This window comes from Octodon degus, unplaced genomic scaffold (assembly GCF_000260255.1).
Source record: "Octodon degus isolate 3935 unplaced genomic scaffold, OctDeg1.0 scaffold00010, whole genome shotgun sequence".
In the NCBI taxonomy this organism is placed as follows: domain Eukaryota; kingdom Metazoa; phylum Chordata; class Mammalia; order Rodentia; family Octodontidae; genus Octodon; species Octodon degus.
This window is the reverse complement of record NW_004524586.1, coordinates 7,335,852-7,355,649: the sequence shown is the minus strand read 5'-3', so window position 1 is coordinate 7,355,649 and position 19,798 is coordinate 7,335,852. Positions and strand designations below refer to the sequence as shown.

The 19,798-nt window shown below is 42.4% G+C and overlaps 1 protein-coding gene across 3 annotated transcripts in view; it reads right to left on the bottom strand.

The window, feature by feature from the left end:
• The window catches only part of Entpd7 (ectonucleoside triphosphate diphosphohydrolase 7), a 54,622-nt gene extending 37,741 nt beyond the window's left edge, over nt 1–16,881 (bottom strand). For all 3 annotated transcript variants that reach the window (XM_023708999.1, XM_004625540.2, XM_023709000.1), the window contains exons 1-5: nt 16,791–16,881; nt 16,419–16,514; nt 15,179–15,361; nt 4,063–4,268; nt 3,378–3,528 (exon numbers count right to left, since the gene is read on the bottom strand). In XM_023708999.1, the coding sequence (XP_023564767.1) occupies nt 3,378–3,528; nt 4,063–4,268; nt 15,179–15,361; nt 16,419–16,426 (548 nt within the window). In that variant the 5' untranslated portion in view covers nt 16,427–16,514; nt 16,791–16,881. The remainder of the gene's footprint in view (nt 1–3,377; nt 3,529–4,062; nt 4,269–15,178; nt 15,362–16,418; nt 16,515–16,790) is intronic.
• Nucleotides 16,882–19,798: the final 2,917 nt, after the last annotated feature.

The following is a 19,798-nucleotide window of genomic DNA, read 5'->3' as shown; positions in this document are numbered from 1 at the left end:
TGGCATGTGGTGCTGGGGGATTGAACCGCGGTCCCTGTGCTTTGCTAAGCTTGTTCTAAGTAGGTGCTTTAGACCACTGAGCCATCTCACCAGCCCTTAAGCTTGGTTTTAAAAATAAGTAAATACGAAAGGAAAAAATTTAAAGAACAAGACATATAAGGAAATTAACAAGGAACTAGAAGGCCTATCATGTTGATACATGGTTATAAAAATAATGTGCTTCTCAGCAGTAAAGCAGACAATAAAATATGAGCTGTGTGAGTCTAAACAGGAGAAAAGAATTCCACTGAGAGAAGTGTTGATACGTGTTATATTGTCTGGCGTGTGTGGCAGAAAGCATGAAGCCAGGGTTTTGTTGTTGCTGAGAGTTGCTTTCTTTATCTTTCCCTTATTTATTTACTTAGGCAACACCAGGGATTGAGCTCTGGGCCTTTGCACTCACAGCTGAAAAGGCCAACTCTTTTTATTTTCTATTTTGAGACAGTCTTGATAAGTCACACAGTTGCCTAAACCAGGTTTGCACTTGGCAATCCTTCTGCCTCAGCCTCCTAGAGTGCTGAAACTCTAGGCATGTACCACCACAGCCATCTATTCTGTTGCTATTCATCAGTGGAAAATATTTAAGCTAATAAAAAATGCCTGGCCTGGGCTGGGGAGATAGCTCAGAAGAATAAGCACCTGCCTGGCAAGTGCAGGGTCCTGAGTTCAATCCCCAGAACTGAAAAAAAAAAAAAAAAAGGATAAAAAATGTCTGGCCAGGTGTGGTGGCATACACCTATAATCCCAGCACTGGGGAAGCTGAGGCAGGAGGATCATTGCAAGTTGGAGACTAGTTTGGGCTTCAAAGTGAACTCAAGCCCAAGCTGAACTGTATAGCAAGATCCTGTCTCAAAAAGACCAAAAGAAAAAGAAACAAAGAAAGAAAGAAATGCCTAGGACATTATGAACACTCCTGGAGGCTGACCTCTTAAATTAAGATGGACAATGGCCTCATTATTATGACACTCTTCTGCGCAGCCAAAGCAACAATTAACAGAGTCAAAAAGCATGCTACAGATGGAAGGAAATACTTGCTAACCACATTGATTAGGGGCTACTCTTCAAGATATGAAAGAAATTCTTACAACTCAATAGCAAAAACAATCCAAAGAACCTCATTTTAAAATGACTTGACAGATAGCTCAGTGGAATAAGTGCTTGCCTGGCTAGCGCAAGGTCCTGAGTTCGATCCCTGGTACCACCATAAAATAAATAAATAAATAACAAAATAAAATGACTTGACATTTGCCATTTCTCCAAAGACAAACAGCCAGTGAGTACAGCACATGGGAAACTGCTTAAGGTCACAACTTATCGGGACATGCAAATCAACGCCACAGTCAGATACCTCACACCTATCAAGAAGTCCATCATTGAAAAACAAAAGACAAATGTTGTCAAGAGTGTGGAGCACTTGGAACCTCTGCATATTGTTGGTAGGAATGTAATACAGCATGGCAGCCATGAAAAACAATACAGAGATTCCTCAAAAACTGTTTAAATGGAGTTTAACAGGTCTGAGAAGGGCCAGGGAAATGGCTCAGTAGAATAAGCAAGGGTCTGAGTTCAATCCCTGGTTCCACCAAAAATAAATAAATAAACAGGTCTGGGAATGTAGTTCAATTGTAGAGTATCTGCTTAGCATATGCAAGGCTCTGGAGTTAATCCCTAACACAAAGAAATAAAATTAAAAATAGAATTGCCATGATTATTCTAAGCGATTATTCCAAACAGTTAAAATTGGGATCTGAAAGATATGTTAGCACTCTCGCATCCAGGGCAGCATCATTTACATTCACCAAGATGTGGCAACACCTAACTGTTCATAGCAAGTGTGGTCCTGTATATATATATAATGGAATACTATTTAGTACCAAAAAGCAGGAAACTGCAATATATAACAAAATGGACATTACACTAAGAGGAATAACGGGCATAAAGGCTCAGCTGAGCATTATAAGGTGGCCACAACACACGCTGCAGAGCGCTGCACACAGAGCTAACTGTATCGTACACTTGAACATGTGGTAAGAGGACTGAACTCATGTTAAATGTTCCTACCACTTTACATAAAAAAACACAGAAAAACGAAATTCAGGGAGTTCATTCCCACCCCATGCCATAATTAAAGGCAGGGGGATTTAGGTGTTAAAGGGGAAACTCACAAACAAGGAGTGCCCTGACCTAAATATAACCTCCTCTTCTTCTTTCTCAATTTCCTCCTTCCCTTTTTCTCATGTAGGAAAGAGAAGTGGTGGGCAAGACGTCAGGCTGAACTGGTGTAGTTGAATGGAAAAGATGTGACTGGCTGGGGCTGAGAAAACTGGTCTTAAGCAATGAAGACTGAGCCTTCTGGAGCACCAGCAGGCAGTCCCCACGGGTCATCCCCCGACCCAGAGTGTTACAGAAAAAGCAGCACTGCTGAGCAAGCTCTCCTGAGAGCCCCCACAGGCATCCGATCCTCAGGTGGGCTTCTCATCACCCTCTGTAAGCGTGTCCTCCCTCTGTGTGTTCCATAATTCAAATACAATGACCATCACTCCCAAAACTCAACCCAAACTTAGGAATTACTTGGGCCGGCCAACAAGCTTAGCAGATTAAAGGGGCTGCCAGCAGGCGCAGGGGCCGGGGGTTTGATCCTAGGGCCTGCTGTGCTGGCCTCGCCCCTAGGGAGTGCTGAAATGGCAATTGAGACTGGACACTGAACATGATGGCACACGCCTGTAATCCCAGCACTTGGGAGGCTCTAAACAGGCAGATTGCTACAAGTCCAATCTAGTGGTGAGACCCTGAACACCCTGTAGACCCTTCCCTAAAATACAAAAGAAAAAAAAAAAAGGAATTACTACAACCTAAGAAGTAAATGATGTAAAGGTATGATCAACTCACTATGAAACAAGGGCCAGCGAGACAGCTCAGTGGACTAAGCATCTGCTTACGCAAGCGCTAGGACTGGGGTTTGATCCCCAGTACTATATGCCATGCCAGACCACCCCTCAGGCACCCTGAACCACCACTGAGACTGGGCATGGAGGTGCATGCCTATAATCCCAACAGTGGGGAGGCTGAAAACAGGAGGATCACTACTAGTCCGATCTGGGTAGTGAGACCCTGTACCAAATACACTAAAAAAAAAAAAAAAAAACTGACTATGAAACAACTAGGGACAAGGGTGGCTCTTGCTTGCTTCCTGCGAAAGAAGTTTTTCTTTCTACTGTGAGCTCTGTCCGGTGCACCCACATCTATGTGAAGACTAGGGAACCCGAGGGTGATGCACAGAATCAAGTCTTTCAAGCCCTGTACACCCACTTTCCTGACTCCCAGACCCTGCATGGCACCTCTCGGGAAGAAGCCTCATGCCTGCGGTGCAGAGGATGTACAGGGGCGTCTCTTTGTGCTTCTTCACAGGGACGTGAGCAGCAGCAAAGCTGAGCAGAGGACGAAGGTAATCGCTGGCATGTTCTGGAGTGTCTGCCATCGCAGAGATCCCTTAAGAAAAGTAAAATACTTTCTTTAAAAAGCCAAGTACAAATTCAGAAAACTGACGTTCTACCTGAGGTCCGATAGGTTGATTTATCTGAGAGGCATGGGAGACAATGAATGCAGTACCGCTCTGCTATGGGTCACACCTGAAATGGCCCCAAATTCTTACATTTGGGCCTGGCCAGGGGTGGCTCACTGGGGGCATGAACTGGAAGGGGATACGCTCAGTCCTAGCTGTTCCCTCTCCCTCTGCTCCTGGCCATCATGCAGCATGCTGCCTTTCTCCACCACGCTGCTCTGCCATGCTGTTGGTGCCTTGGAGCCAACTGACACAGACTGGACCCACCAAAACTATAAACCAAAATGGCCTTCATCTGCCTCGCGTTGTCGGTTTTAGATGTTTTGTTCCAGCAAAGTGAACGCTAACACATCCTCCCACCAGACTCCCACAGAGAAAAGGGTAGCTTTCTTCCTCCCCTTCTTCTTCTCTCCTCTCTCAAAGGAGATTAATGACAAAATGCTATATATCCTGATTAGTACCTGGCTTGATTTTCTTAACCACAGGTTGGCTGTTGCGGTCTCTCATCTGTTTGATGTCCAGCAAGTCATGGGGGTTCCCATTATGTCTTGGCCAGAAGTAAACAAAAATCCTGGAGCCACTGCTACCACAGTCTATCACAAGTCCGTAATTCAGATTTGGGTCTTCAGTGTCAGTAGCTTCAAGCTCCCCTACCCGAGCCAAATACCTAAATCAGGCAAAAACGAGAAATCAAGGCAGGTCCGTAAAAGGCATCACCATTTACCTCATTGGTTCATAAGCCTTTCATTACTGTCAGGGGATTAAGTAGTTCCGTGCTGTCACTACTGCAAAGGCAAATATTAGGAAAGCAAACAGGACATGCTCATGTCCTGTTTCTAGAAAGAAAGTGGGCTAAGAGCTGGTAAAATGCTTCTGAGCATCAAGATTTTAATATTAAAACTTGTCAGAATCAAAAACACCTAACTGCATGGTATAAAGGCTATAACTTTACCTTCTAAATTCCTTAAGATCTGAATAACTAGTACTACAGAATGAGATCATAATTGTCTGGATAAATCCTCCGATAGGTATGCTGTGAATTTTTTTTCAAATATTATAGTTAAATTCCCTGTTTTTAAAAATTCATTTATTTGGTACAGGGTCTCACTACACAGCTCAGACTCATAGTGACCCTCCTGTCTCAGCCTCCCCTGTGCTGGGATTACAGATGTGCACCACCATGCCCTGTCTTGGGGCCAGCACAGTATGTGGCACCCAGGATCAGTATGCAGTAACGGGGATCAAATCCGTGTCTTTGTGCTAGCCAGGCAGGCGCTTAGCCCACTGAGCTATCCCACCAGACCTAAATTCCCTTTCTCAGGTCTACTATATTCATCCATCATTTTCTTTAGAGTTAACTCCTAGATGTCCCAGACCCTTACAAGGAAGACTTAAGAACCTGACTACGAAGCCTGAAATTAATACAATCTGGTAGGCTTCTTTAAAAAAAAGAAAAAAATAATAAAGAAATAGAAAGGAAGGAAAGAAGGACAAGACAACTTACAATACAAAAGGAGCCCATGCAAGTAGAACTTAAAATGTAGATACTATTAGCTTCTTGTAAATCCATATCCAATCAGAACACTAAACTATAGCCCACACCCCTCAAACCAATCTAGCCTGTTTACTCTTGATTTCACACTGCTATGCAGACTACTGAGTTTCTTGCTTTAGACAGAAAAGAGAGCTTAATGAAAAGAGCATTCAGAAGTAGTTCTGAAATCAAAAAGTAGAACCAAATACCTAGCCTACTTTACAATGTAAATGCATTTTTTAAAAAACAAAAAACAACATACATTTATCCTTCAACACAAGACCACAAATTATGGCAGAAGGTAGGAGCAGAGAGAAAAAAATTTCCTGGGTCTAAAATAGAAGCAAGTTAATGGAAATACGTGGTGGGAAATGAAAAGCCCTCTCTGAGCTTGCCCGTTTTTATTTATTTAAATCTGTCAGTATTTGCGAGAATTCTGTAGCTTGCACACAGACTTCCTCAGTTTTCTTTTTCAGAAAAAATATTTTTATGGGTCTGAAATAGAAGCAAGTTAATTAAGTAGGTGGTAAAACTCTGGGACACACTAGAAAAGTTCACATTCCTCAAGATTCTGCTTCCCCGTGTACCCGCCCACTCTAATCAAATTACTGGGCTGCCATGGGCTCAGGATCCACCAATCAGCTCCTAACAGCTCACTGCTGTCACAAGAACTCTGAGGAAGTCTGTGTGCAAGCTACAGAGTTCTGCAAATACTGACAGATTTAAATAAATGAAAACAAGCAAGCTCAGAGAGGGCTTTTCATTTCCCACCACAGACTCTTCTTCACACGCTTCACAAACCTTTCCCTGTTCACTTCTGTGAAAATCACCCCTTTCTACATCTCTTTGACAAGATTCTAGATCCCATCCTTCCTACCACTCACTGAATATTACAGTGTAAATACACTTAACGCTACTGAACTGTACTGCGGGTTAAGACAGTAAATGTCATGTTTCTTTTTTTTTTAACCACAAAAAAAAAAAAAAGATAATCCTTAAGTGTTGTTAAGAAAACAGTTCTGGCCTCATAGACTCCTGAAACTGATCAGACACCTCCCAACGGTCTGCAAACACTCTGAGACCTACTGTTTTAATGCAACTTTCTCTTTCTGACATTCATCCGACTTTTTGACCTATTCCTTTTCTTTCTGGTCGCCTCTGCATGGCTTCCTAGTTACTAAGAAGCTTCATACAACCATGCTGGCCCTTATGGTATCCACAAAAATGGAGCTCTACTCAACCACTCTCACATGTAGAATAGCCACAGGATTTGAAAAGGCTTCGAAAAGGCTTCTTTTCTAAAACGTAAAGCGTCACTATTCCTTTGGAGTAAGTTGTTTATATTTCAATATAAGCCCCCAAGATTTCTTTCACATTTGCTTGTTCCACCTCTCCATTTAGAGAGCACTGGTGTCTTAGAACAGGTGCCTCATACCAATATTGTCACAGTGTTCCTCTGAATGTCCCTCACGTATCTCTAAATGGTTTGGTCACAGAGCTCACAACGTGGAGCTGCTGGTTTGTTAATAATGGTTCCTTATTTTTGTATAGCTATATTCGAAGTCAACTGGACTCATAGAAAGTTTCACTGGCTCTCCCGAGTAGTACCCTGTTATCCTTTCTGATTCTTGCACCATAAGCAACCTTAGAGCTCTAATTTTGGTACAACTCAACTTTGCCTTCTTTTCCCTTGGAAGTCTACATATAAAATGGTGAAAAATGTCAGCTGACATTAGATCACAAGGCAAACACAAAGGACCAGGTGGCATTTACGTCATGCTTCCCAGATGAATTTTGATCAGTCACTGCAGGCGGCAGGAAGTCTCCATTTGTCTTATTCTCCATACTGATGAGAAACTAAAGAACAGCTTTTTCTCTCTGGGAAGCCACGGAATCGCCTTTTTCAAGAATTATGACCTTTCTTATCCTTGCATGCTACACTTCTCTCTTGGCTTCCAACACGACTCACCAAACCTTTCCTGGACTTTGTCACTTACAACGTGCAGTCCTGACCTTGGAGCTTCTGGTTAATTACTTCCATTAGAAGACGCTTCTGCTTTGCTATGCCACACTAAGCCAATCTCTAAAGAGGTCCTGGAGTCCAAGAGAATAGCTCCAAAAGCTTTGGAATCCCTTTCATGTACCTTCCCAAGAGAGACTGGATTCACACACTCACATACACACCATCCTGTCTCTTGAGATTTCCTCCTAGTCTGAAAAGAAAATTACCCACAAATAAAACATCATCCCAGGTAGAACAGGAAGACCACGGCTTTTCATGGCCATTATCTTGAAAACATTAATAGCACTGCAGCTGTAACTAAGCAAAACACTGCTTAGCTTACAAAATTAACACTAACAATACCACTTTTAGAGGCCAAACAGGACTCACAAAGTCAATGAAAATAGCCCCCCGCTCTTTGCTGGGTGTCTTCATACTCTTTAATGATCTTCACAACTCAGAACCAAGTATAATGACATTAGAGTTAAAGCTGCTCTGCATAAATGATGACAGTAATATTGTGTCGTTGGTTATTTCTTACTTCTAGTAAGATTAGCAGAGTAGTCAAGAGTTAAAGAGTCTTGCTTATAAAGACTGTAAATACCATGAAGGTCAAGTAAATGAATAAGAGATGATACCTTCAATTTCACCAGAAAAAAGTCTCTGAACTGCTCTACTTAACAACCCAATACCCTAAACTTTGCCTTTTTTTATTCTAACTATAAATAATGCTTCTTTTTATTTGCTTTATCAAACTGAAACTCCAAAGGAAAGCCCATACAAGCCCATCCCTGACACAAAACCTCCCACAGTTATTCCCAGACAGCAAAGGAACACAGGCACTACATTCAAAACCTATAAAAGACATTCTTCATGACAATAATTCAGCCACACAAAATTTTACCCTCTCATGAAGACAGTAGCAAGGATTCTGAAAAGTGAACAATATTAAATATTAAGTTAAAAAATGTACAAAATATAGAGCACTAAGGTAAAAACATTTTCCCATTTGTCTTATAAAATTCAAGTATACACCCTAAAAGTACCCTTTACATTAAAAATTGCCGGGGAGATGGCTCAGTAGGATAAGCGCTTGACTGGCAAATGCAAGGATCTGAGTTCAATCCCCGGTTCCACCAAAAAAAAAAAAAAAAATTAAAAATTAACAATGTGTGCAGTACCTAAGACATTGCTTGAAACATAGCAGACTCACCACTATGCAATATAACTCTGGCATTAGGAATATCCCGTATCTGCGCTGTCCAAGAGGAGCCACTAGACACATGTGGCCCTTGAGCACTTAAAATCTGCCCAGTGCAAGTGAAGAACTAATTTTTCGTTTCCTTTTAATTTCAGTCTAAATAACTGTTAGTGGGCAGTACTTAACCCTATTGGATGCCACAGATACTGTTGCCACTTAATGTCTGTTGATTATGTGAGCAGATGAATGAATAAATTAATATATTAAGTCTGAATAAATTCTCAGAGCATATCTTATATGCCACATGCTACACATCTAATATGAGTTCTTTTTTTTTTTTTTTTTGGTTAATTTTATTTTGAAGAGTAAAAACAAAAGCACAAATAAACAGCAGAAACAAAGACAGAAAGAGGGTAACATACAACAATACATATGTTACAGATTTTCAAAATAAGAATAGCTAATTAGGGCCTGGGAGGATAGCTCAGTAGAGTAAGTGCTTGCCTGGCAAGTGCAAGGGCCTGAGTTCAATCACTGGTTCCGCCAAAAAAAAAGAATCAAGAAACATCAATTCTTAAAAACACAGGACACATGTGCTGGGGTGGGGATACAGGGAACTCTGCACTTCCACACAGATGAGTTGCCTATCTAAAGCTGACACAGATAAAATCTACTTTAAAGGGGGTGCTTCAGATTCTATTTCTGCAGAGACCATACACTCTCTAAAAGTATCTTTTCCTAAATTCTACTCCTGATGCCCACCTTTTGCTTTTTCCTTCTAGAAGAAATATGTGTTCACAACAAAGAAAAAGTACAACTCCAGGTTTTGAGACTAATGAGAAAATCCACACACAGGCTTTAAAGTCTTGGGTCATCTCATACAAAAAGTGACATGTTGAATTTCATCAATGCCTGAAGATTTTGAATTAAAATTTCTTTGAGCATTTTATCCATTTTTTTCTTCAAGCAGAGTCAATGTTTGTCTTTATATCTAGAGTATCTAAACCATTTTTGGCTTGATTTTGCTACTGAGACATGAATCTAGATGAATAACCAGTCTTCCCAGCACCATTTGATAAAGAAGCTATCCTTTCTCCAGCATGTTGCTGGCCCCTTTGTCAAATATCACATGGATGAAGGTGTTAAGGGTTGCTTTACATCCTCTGTTCTATTCTAATGGTCATTGTGGGGTTTTCTTAAACTATTTATTGATTTTGGTTCTTTGAGACAGGGTCCCACTATGTAGTTCAGGCTAGTCTTAAATTCACTGTGTAACCCAGACTGGCCTCAAAATCACAGCAATCCTCTTGCCTCAGCCTCCCAAGTGCTGGGATTACAGGTGTTTGCTACCATGCCTCACATGTCTGTTTTTATGCCAGTAGTGTGCCGTTTTGTTTTGTTTTGTTTTGTTTTTACTGTAACTCTAAGGTAGAACTTGAAATCTGAGGTTGTAATGCTTCCTGCTTTGCTTTTGTTGCTCAGGATTGCTTTGGCTATTCTGAGTCTCTTCTAATTTGATACAAATCCTAGAAATGTTTAGAATTGCAAGGTTGTGGGGGGAAAGGAACCACTGTTAGTGAGAATGTAAACTACTGCAACCACTATAGAAATCAGTATGGAGATTCCTTAAAAAGGAAAAATAGAAATTTGTATTAGATGCAGCTCTACCTCTTCTAAGTATATTCCTGAAAGAGTTAAAATGCACACATTTACAGTGGAACAATTCACAACATCTAACTCATGCAAGTGTCTATGGATCCACCAACAGACAAAAGAATACAGAAAATGTGGTCTACATACAGTGGAGAACTACTCAGCCATCAAGGAAGATAAATTTGAGTCACTGATAGGAAAATAGATGAGTCCTGAGACCATAATGTTAAGTTAAAATAAATCAAACACTGAAGGTTAAATATTACATGGCTCCTACGAGAAACGCAAAACACAGATAAAGAGCAAAGAGAACTGGGGACGGAGGGGACTGGGGAGATGGCTCAGTAGAATAATTGCCTCCCTGGCAAGCACAAGGACCTAAATTCAATCCCCGGTTCCACCAAAAAAAAAAAGAAAGAACTGGGGGAGGAGGGACGGGATTGGAGGAGGAATAAAAGTGGTCAAGATTCAATAAGTATATGTACTAATTTCCCAAAATTAATATAATTATTATGTATCACAAATGTATACTAATAAAAAAGGAGACAATGTCTTCACTATACCACATTCAACTGGAATGTTCTGAAACAGTAACTACACCATACATACTAAAAAATAGCTGGGCGGCCGGGGAGATGGCTCAGCAGGATAAGCGCTTGGCTGGCAAATGCAAGGATCTGAGTTCAATCCCCGGTTCCACCAAAAGAAAAAAAAAAAAAAAAGTGGATTGGCAGAAAAATAGCTGGGCACGGTGGTGCACAGCCGCAGCCTCAGCTTATGGGGAGGCTGAGCTGGGAGAAGCACCGCGCCCCCAGGTTCTGGACTGCGGTGTGCTATGCCCATCAGGTGTGTACAACAAGTCTGGCATCAGCGTGGTGACCACCGGGAGCAGGGGACACCAGGCTGTCTAAGGCAAGGTGAACAGAGCAAGGCCAGAAACAGAACAAGCTGAAAAGAATGCAGCATCCAAGACAGAGTACCATTTCTAGTGGAAGAATGCTTTATTTATCAAGACCACAGAAGAATGAATGCAAGGTTCCTCCAGGCACATTTTCCTGGATCAAAGGATCCAAATTCGCTGCCGTGAAGATGCCTGGGTGTTCCCGGAGCAAAGAACACTCTGTAGAACACCACAAAATACTGATAAAAATTTCATCATGTGACTTGGAAACCATTTAAATAGGAAAAAAAGGCTATATTACCTATGCACGTAGTATAACAATCAAAAGTAGTAGCACTTGTTTATATTTTTATAACCTGCTAAACTAAGGTGATAAATATTTCCATCAATTCCCAGTTATAATTTTTTTTATCAGTTAGTGCTCACCAGTGCTTAAGGAGTAGCAGTTGCCACAAAAAATAAATTATGGAAGCAAAATTTTACATTGAGATTATGCTGCCTATTACCTTTAATGTACACTTTTAGGGCAGAGAAAAGAGTTAAAGAATAAGAAAATCAACATTATTTCAAATACTACTCCACAGGTCATACTTGATTAGTCAACGCGCCAAGTTGTCCAGGGGCTTTACTTAAAATTCAAACAACAAATACATAAAGGAAGTTTCAGGACAGAAAGGAGTTGGCTAAGGTCACCCAACTGCAAATGATCAGGACCAAAACGCAATCTTCTCTCCCTGATAGAGCTACACTGCCTCCCCCAAGTAAATACAGACGAACCTTATAGCAACAGTTTTCAACCCAGGCTGCGTGTTACAATCCCCGGGAGAAGAAGCCCTACTTGGGGCCGGGGAGATGGCTCAGTGGAATAAGCGCTTCCCTGGCAAGCGCGAGGGCCTGAGTTCAATCCCTGGTTCCACAAAAAAAAAAAAAAAAGAGAGAGAGAGAATAAGCCCTACTATTTCTACAGTACTTGTTAAAGGGGCTCAAATGATTTAGATTGATAATGACTAAAAATCAATTCAAATTATTACTCTAATAAAAGTTTTAATAAAATATGTAGACCTGTTTACCATTACAGAAATTACCTGTAGAAAGTCTTTTTTTTTTCAGAACCAGGGATTGAACTCAGGCCCTTGTGCTTGCCAGGCAAGTGCTTATTCTACTGAGCCATCTCCCCAGCCTCACAAAGTCTATTTTGAATACCTCCCTTTCCCTTGACCCACTGTCAGGATGCCAGGTATTACCGATTATTGTCGTCTGTGTGCCTTCATACTGATCTCCCCTCATTTGCTTTCTACTGTTCTAATCCACTGTTATCTGCTGTGTTCTAAGATTAGGAAGAACCAAGCTAATTACACTGCAAGTAAAAGAGAAGCAAGAAAGTTTTACGTGAGAGCTTTTTAATCAGTAAAGCACATGAACTTTTTAGGACATGAAGTGAGCAATGTCAAATTTAGTTATTACTCACGGGCCTCTTCTGATTGTGTTCTGAGTCAGCACTCTGCTCCTGATTCTTTGCTCCTAACGCTACCCGGCTACACATAAGCTGTTACGTAACTAGGAACTAATCATTCCTTCAAGTCTGCCTCCCTTCCTACAGGACGGACTTTGAGTTCCGGAGCCACGTTTTGCTCATCTTTGTACCCAGTGCCCAATATAGCGCCATGCATACAGCAAGCTCGCGGCAATGTTAGGTGGCAAATACTTGCTACCTGAAAGGCTCCTAAGGCTGCCAAAGCCTTTCTTAAACAACGAGTTCTCGTCTACACGGCTGCTCAAACAAATATTGTCACAGTGGAACAATCTCTGTGTTCCTAAGCTCTCTGACAACTTGTTCCAGTTGAGTTAACAAGTACATACTAGATCTAGTTGCATGGGGTGTGGTGGTGCATGCCTGTAATCTCAGTGCTGGGGAGGGGGAGGCTGAGACAGGAGGATCACTACAAGTCCAAGCTGTGTAGCGAGACTCTGTACCAAATAAATAGATATTTTTTAAGTTTGTTTTTTTTTTAAGAAAGTATTAATGGACTTGAAAGCACACCATTAAATATCTAGAATCATATATATATGAAAGAAAAAAAGACCAGGAGGAAAAGCAGAGGCTGGGGGAAACAATCACATAAATGTAGCTACAGTCCCCAAATGAGAAGTGGGGGAGGACAGAAAACTGTATGAAGTACAGGAAAGATACTGCAAATTTAGGGCCAGCGAGACAGCTCAGCGGACTAAGCACCGCTTGGGCAAGTGCAGGGACCATGGTTCAATCCCCGGTCCACATGCTGCATTGGCCCTGGCCCTGGGGTGCGCTGAGCCAGTGACAAAGTCCAGGCATGGTGGTGCACACACTTGTAATCCCAGCACTGGTGAGGCTGAAAAAAGGATCACTAGGAGTCCGAGCTGTGTAGTGAGACCCTGTACCAAATACATAAATGGAAAAAATAACTTCCAAATTGAATTAAAAACCTTAAACTCATTTATCTAAGAGTCCAAGGGCTCATCTTACTCCTTTTGTAACCCCAGTGTTTAGCACAGTATCATGCACAACATGCTCTCAGCAAATGTTTGCTTCTAGACAAAAACCATGAATCATGTAGAAAATGGTAAGGCGCAAACTTGCAGTCCTCCTGCCTCAGTGTCCCAGAGTGGCAGGATGTGTTACCAGTGACAACTGCTGCTAAGTTCTTATATCATCATGAAGATGGTAGACCGCAATAAATTGAAGACGAATACTAAAAGCCACTTGAAAGAAAAAATACTGCCTCTAGTAAGCCAGTAAGAAACAAAAGGGAATTATAAAGTATATACTCAAAAGCCAGGTGTGAGGGCTGGGAAGATAGTGAATGGTCTAAGCACCTGCCTGGCAAGCACAGGGCCTGGGGATTTGATTCCTGGCACCACAAGCTGAGCTGGCCCCACCCCTGGCCACTGGGCATACTGAGCCAGCCACCAAGACTGGGCATGGTTGCACACACCTATAATCCCAGCGATGGGGAGGTTGAGACAAGAGGGTCACTATGAGTCTGAGCTTCGTAGTGAGACCCTGTACCAAATCAATAAATAAAAGATTTAAAAAAAAAAAAAGCCAGGTGTGGTGGCACACAATGCAATCCTAGCACTTGGACAGCCGAGCCAGGAGGATTACAGTCAGTCTGAAGCCAGCGTAGGCTACACAGTGCCTTCAAAGGCCAGCCCGCATTTCATAGTGAGGCCCTATCTCAACAAAGAATATTCAACATGGGTTTAAGATCTTCCTTACGGGGCTGGTGAGATGGCTCAGTGGTCTAAAGCACCTCCTTAGAACAAGCTAAGCTAAGCAAAAGCAGAGACCGCAGTTCAATCCCCAGCACCACATGCCAGCCAGCCCCGCCCCCTGCTGGGCTGAACTGGCCACACACACACTAAATAAATAAATAAATAAATAAATTATAAAAAAAAGATCTTCCTTACGTGTAAACAATTACAATGAGGGAAAAAGGGCGGGGGGAAGAAGGGGAAAAAAATCAGTAGTATATACACAGGATAGCTAAGATGATTCTACTACTAATTACTAACTTCTACCCATATTTTAAAGGTAACAATTAATGCTTAAATTATTATTTTGACCAATTTTATATACTGGTATCTGTAATCTGAGCAACGACATTGGTGACAGCAGTGTGCAATATAACAACCATGGTTGAATACCTTTCATCTCATTTTTATTTTTCTGTGGTTTTTTGGTTTTTATACTCTATTTAAAATAATTTAAAAAAATAAAAAGGACATCCTACCGATTTGATCTGAAACTGTCTCATTGCTGTTTATCAATAAAATTATGAAAAAAAAGTGGGTTCCTTCTAAATAAAGAGGCAGAAAGGTAAAAAAACATTAAAAAAATAAAAAAATAAAAAAGACAAGGAAAAGAATTTTCACAGAAAGTTTTTTATGGAAAAGAATTATTGTTTTAATTATTTGATCAATCTTACATGCCTATATCTGGTAGTCGGGGCAACAGATTTGATGATAAGGATACATAACACAGCAACCATTCTTAATTTCCTTTTCTTGTTTTGAAATTCTGTACCACTTTTATTGTCTTATGGTGCTTTGTTTTTGTCTTTGTTCTTATTTGTTGTTTCTTTCCTTATTTAAAATAAATACAATGACCTTCCCTATGTAATAAACAGCATGGAACTTTACTAACAAAATCCCCTACAAGGGGCAAAGGTAATAGTGTGTTGAACAGCTTATCAAAATGTTTATGACGTTAGTGGCAAAACTGATCAAAGTGATCTAAGTTGACTCACCTTTCGTATAGCCTATCTCTTGGTAACGAAGCACCCCAATGTCGAAAGTCCGTGATTAACATAAGTAAAAGGAGACAGGATATGAAGAATATGCCCAAGAATGCCACCCGCTGACGGAGAAATGGGCTCACTGTGGGGACAGTGAAGTACCAGGAGGCTGGGCAGAGGTAAGAAAAACTAATCCTGAAATGAGAGAAACACTGGTTAAGCGAAAGGCTGAGTGCTTAGAAACTTTTTAAATTGGACTGAAACCCTAAAAAAGGCACAAATCTATTTCCAACAGAAATCTAAATTTTCTTTTAGTCTCAAATTTCAGAAAAGGCTATCAGTTCTTTTTCCAAACACTGCATGCAGTTTTGAGCACAACTCAAAGAATTTTACGCGGATGGACAGCTCACCCGTCTCCTGGAGACCTTCACAGGGCCAGAGGTTCAGAGCAACTACAACCTTCTTACTGGATAGTCCAAAAAGTTATTCAACAGATAATTTTTTAAAAATGTTTTAATATGTTACAGATGCATAGGATAAAAACAAAAAACTCAAAAGAAGATAGTGAAAAGTCAATCTTTCGCCCACTGCGCGACCTCCTAGAGGCAATCATTGCTACCACTTTCTATGCACTGTCCCAGGGACATGCCGTGAGTACACCGACACAAATACCTAGGATATATACGGTAATGTGTCTGGGTGTATCTCCATTCCCTTGGTTTTACACAAATATATCATATCTATCGTTCTGCATCTTTTCCCACGTATTCCGTTTTCCACCTATCCTGTATTGGGACAAGTTGATCCACACTATCGCTTTTTAAAAGCTTCAGAGTAACACAATATATGCTAAGTGCATTTAGCTCGGAAGGTTACTTTCTATACTGATTTAAGAGGACCTCTCCGCCTATCTGCTTTCAAGGAGAAAAAAAAAAAAAAAAAAAAAAAAGACAGCTCTTTGTTTAACCTCCTCAAAGGGTACCTTGCCTCCCTCGGATGAAAATTTTTTTAAATATTGCAACCTACGAATTTTCAGACATGAGCAAGCCCACTCTCCACGGGCCGGGGTTACGCGCTGGAAACTATCCTTGTACCTGCCTTAGAAGAACAACTTTGACCATCTTTGCACACACCTGACCAGGACGAAAGTCCAGGCGCAGTTCAGACCTCACTTGAAACCTCCCAAAGCCCCGAAAGCCTACCTGCCATCTTCCAGGGAGTCCCCTGCAAAGAAGAAGATGTGCAGTCTTACCTAGCCATGGGTTCCCTGCAATGGTCTCAACGTTTGTCACCTCCTTTTCCTTCTGCCCTGAGAAGCTGGCCTTCTTGTTCCAGGCATCTCCTAAATCTGCCACATGGAAAGACTTGGCTGTGTTTCAGGATTCCAACACCAAGCACGAGACAGACCCGCAAGGGCCTGCCATACCTCTCATCCCCGCTCCGGACTCTTCGGTGTCCATCTGCTCTGGTGTTCAGGCCCAGCAGACCCTCCCCAGCATCCTGGGGGCGGCTTTTCCCGCAGGCCGGCAGCGTCCTCCGGGACCCCGCCCTCCCCAGGCTGGGGGCCCCACTTCCGCTCCCAGCCCCCACCCCCGGCCCCCAGCTCTTGCTCGCGCCCACTCACCGTGTCCAGCGGCTGCTGATCCCTCAGTCCCACTTCGCTGAGTCCAGAGTGGCTCTAGCCGCCTCCAGCGCAGCCGGAAGAAGGGTCGGGCCGGCGGCGGCGCCACGTCCCCAAGGAAACCGCCGGGAGCCAATGAATGATGGGGACTCGCAAAAGGGCCCGCCCTCACGCCGCAGCGGCTTCAGGGAGGCCAATCCCCGAGAGTGTTGGCCTCTAATGCCCGCCCTGGCCCTGCCAATCGCGTCCAATCAGAAGGAAGTATGCCGAGCCTCTGCCTGGAAGAGGACGACGACTGGGCACACAGGTGAGAGGTTCCCAGACTCTGTCTAGGGCTAGAGCTGTCCAGGAGGCGCTAATTCTCGGCGGGCAGCTTTTCCCACGACCGCTCCCAGAATGGAGAGACTCCGGTTGGCGGGCTTATGAGGTGCTCGCTTTAGAAGTATAATCTTTACCCGCAACCATATGGAGATGAATTTCATGCCCACCAGTGTTTCCTCTGGAATGGCATTTCTCCCCCTTTAAACCTTCCTATCGCCTCCCAAACTCTTGCCCTGGTTCTGTTGTCTTGACCACAACTCGCTAATACTGCATTTTCTGCAACACCTGTCCTCCCAGCAATGCCGCTTTGATATGTCTGGCCTCTTAGGTTTTGCTTACTCTAGCCCCCTAGTTCCACCTGCTCGAATAACCTTGCTTGCCTCTTGGCCAACTCTTGCTCAGCTCTTACTGTTTGGCCTAAGGGTCATTTGCCTCTGAAAGCCTCACCGGACCTACACCTCCTTTGTACATGCCCACTGTTTCACTTACCACTTTGAATATGCTTGAGGGCTTCCACCAATTCCCCAGTTAGCCCCTGGCTGGCACATACAGTTCGACTCCTGTATCATAAATAAATGAATGTCAGGAAAAGTAAAGACCACTTACGTGAGAACGAAAGAGGCCACTTTACTGAAAGCTGGTCATCACCAACAACAGTCACTGTTCTTTGCATTTAGCACAGAGTTAAAGGCTATCAGGAGATCAGGAAAGCATGATATGTAGGGGAAAAGGGAAGAGAGCTGGCTTATACCCAGACTTAGGTGTATTAACATGGGAAAGCTGGAAGCCTGCTAAGTAGACGCAGGGCATTTTATGCAGGTGGTTTAGGAGGGCATACACTGTGGGTCCTCAATCTGAGGGTGGACAGGCAAACACAGAATGGTTGACAATCACTGATAACTGCTGCCCATTCTGGGGTGATTGCTGCAGAGGTTGAGTAAAATTATAATATTGGTCATTGTCCAATTAACATACTCAGCCTCAGGGCTGGCCAGATAGCTCAGCAGATTAAAGCACCTGCAAGCAGATGCAGGGACCAGGAGTTCAATCCCCAGGCCTGCTGTGCAGGCACACACACCCCCGCACACTGAGAAGGCAATTGAGGCTGGGCATGGTGGCGGGTCCCTGTAATGCCTGTCATCCCAGCTCTTGGGAAGCTGTAAACAGGCTGATCACTAAGAGTCCAGTCTAGTAGTGAGACCCTGAACACCCTGTAGATCCTTCCTTAAAACACACACACACACACACACACACACACACACACACACAAAAGTACTCAGTCTCTTATCGGTATTTTTTTTTTCCCTCCACACTTTCTCAACCTGGTTAGTTTTCCAACATGTTCTTTTTTTTGCTTCCATTCTCATTTCTCAGATTTCTTCTCTGTCCCTCAATCCTCAGGTTACTTCACAAACCAAAAGTAAATTTGGGCTTCAGAAACCACAAGTAAAGTGTCTGCCTAAAGTTGGGATTAACCATAAAACTGTACAAGTATCAAGCATTTTTATTCATTCCAGAGCCCAATTCCGTGCCTGAAATAAGATATGCATAGCAATAACTCAATAAATGCTATGAAATAATGTTTGAAATGTATTCAAGTTGTCTTCTTGTGTTTTAAAACTAATCTACATAGGGGCTGGAGAGATGGCTCAGTGGTCTAAAGCACCTACTTGGAACAAGCTTAGCAAAGCACAGGGACCATGGTTCGATCCCCCAGCACCACATGCCAGTCAGCCCTGCCCCCTGGTGGGCTGAGCTGGCCACACACACACACACACACACACTAAATAAATGTAAAAAATAAATAATAAAAAAACTAATCTACATAGATATTCAAAAGTACAATGAAATGTCCTCTAAAAGTAGAAGATGGGGGGAGCGTTAAAAAAAAAAAAGGTAGAAGATATAAATAACTACTGTCCTAAAGCAGAAATTTAAAAAAAAAACAAAACCCTTCTGTATTTAGTCCCAAGACTCTTACTGCACTTTCTTGCAAAGCTTTCTTTGACTGTTTGGCTTGGACAACACATATTTCCTTTAATAATTCCACACACCCCAGGCATTTGTTAAGTGCAGTTCTTTACAAAAATCTGCAATGTTTGTCTGGTTACCAGTTCAGTAGGCTGAATTCTGAGATTTCCAGTCAGCAGGCCAAATTTGAAGAGGGTTGATAACATCTCTATTCATTTGCTGTAATTCAACATGTCAAAACAAATGATAGAAACCCGTATTTCAAAACAGGTTTCTAACTTCTCCTTAAGAGCTCGTCTGCAGTTACATTTACAACTTTCTCAAGATCCCTGTGGTACTCAATCCTGGGCTAACGCGGCCACACCCGCCTCTACTCGTCAGGGGCTTGCCTTGCTTTCTGTTGTGCCCTCTGCCTTAGCGCTTTTCTTCTCTTACCCACCTCTAAACTCTGACGGACTTAGTTTACTAATGTCATCTTCACACTCAATATTTACTTTTCATCTGTTTTTAAGCACATCATTGTTCAAAACCAAACTTGCTAGCTTTTCACTCTTACTGTGTTCACCCAAACCTCCTTCACCTAAGTTCCCATCTTTAATAACATACCTTGTGATTCCTTCACCCAACCAGGAACCCATGTGACAGTCACTCCAGATACTCTTCTATTTTCTGTTCCCTCATGAAATACTAGTTTAGACATGGGTATGTGGTAGAATTTT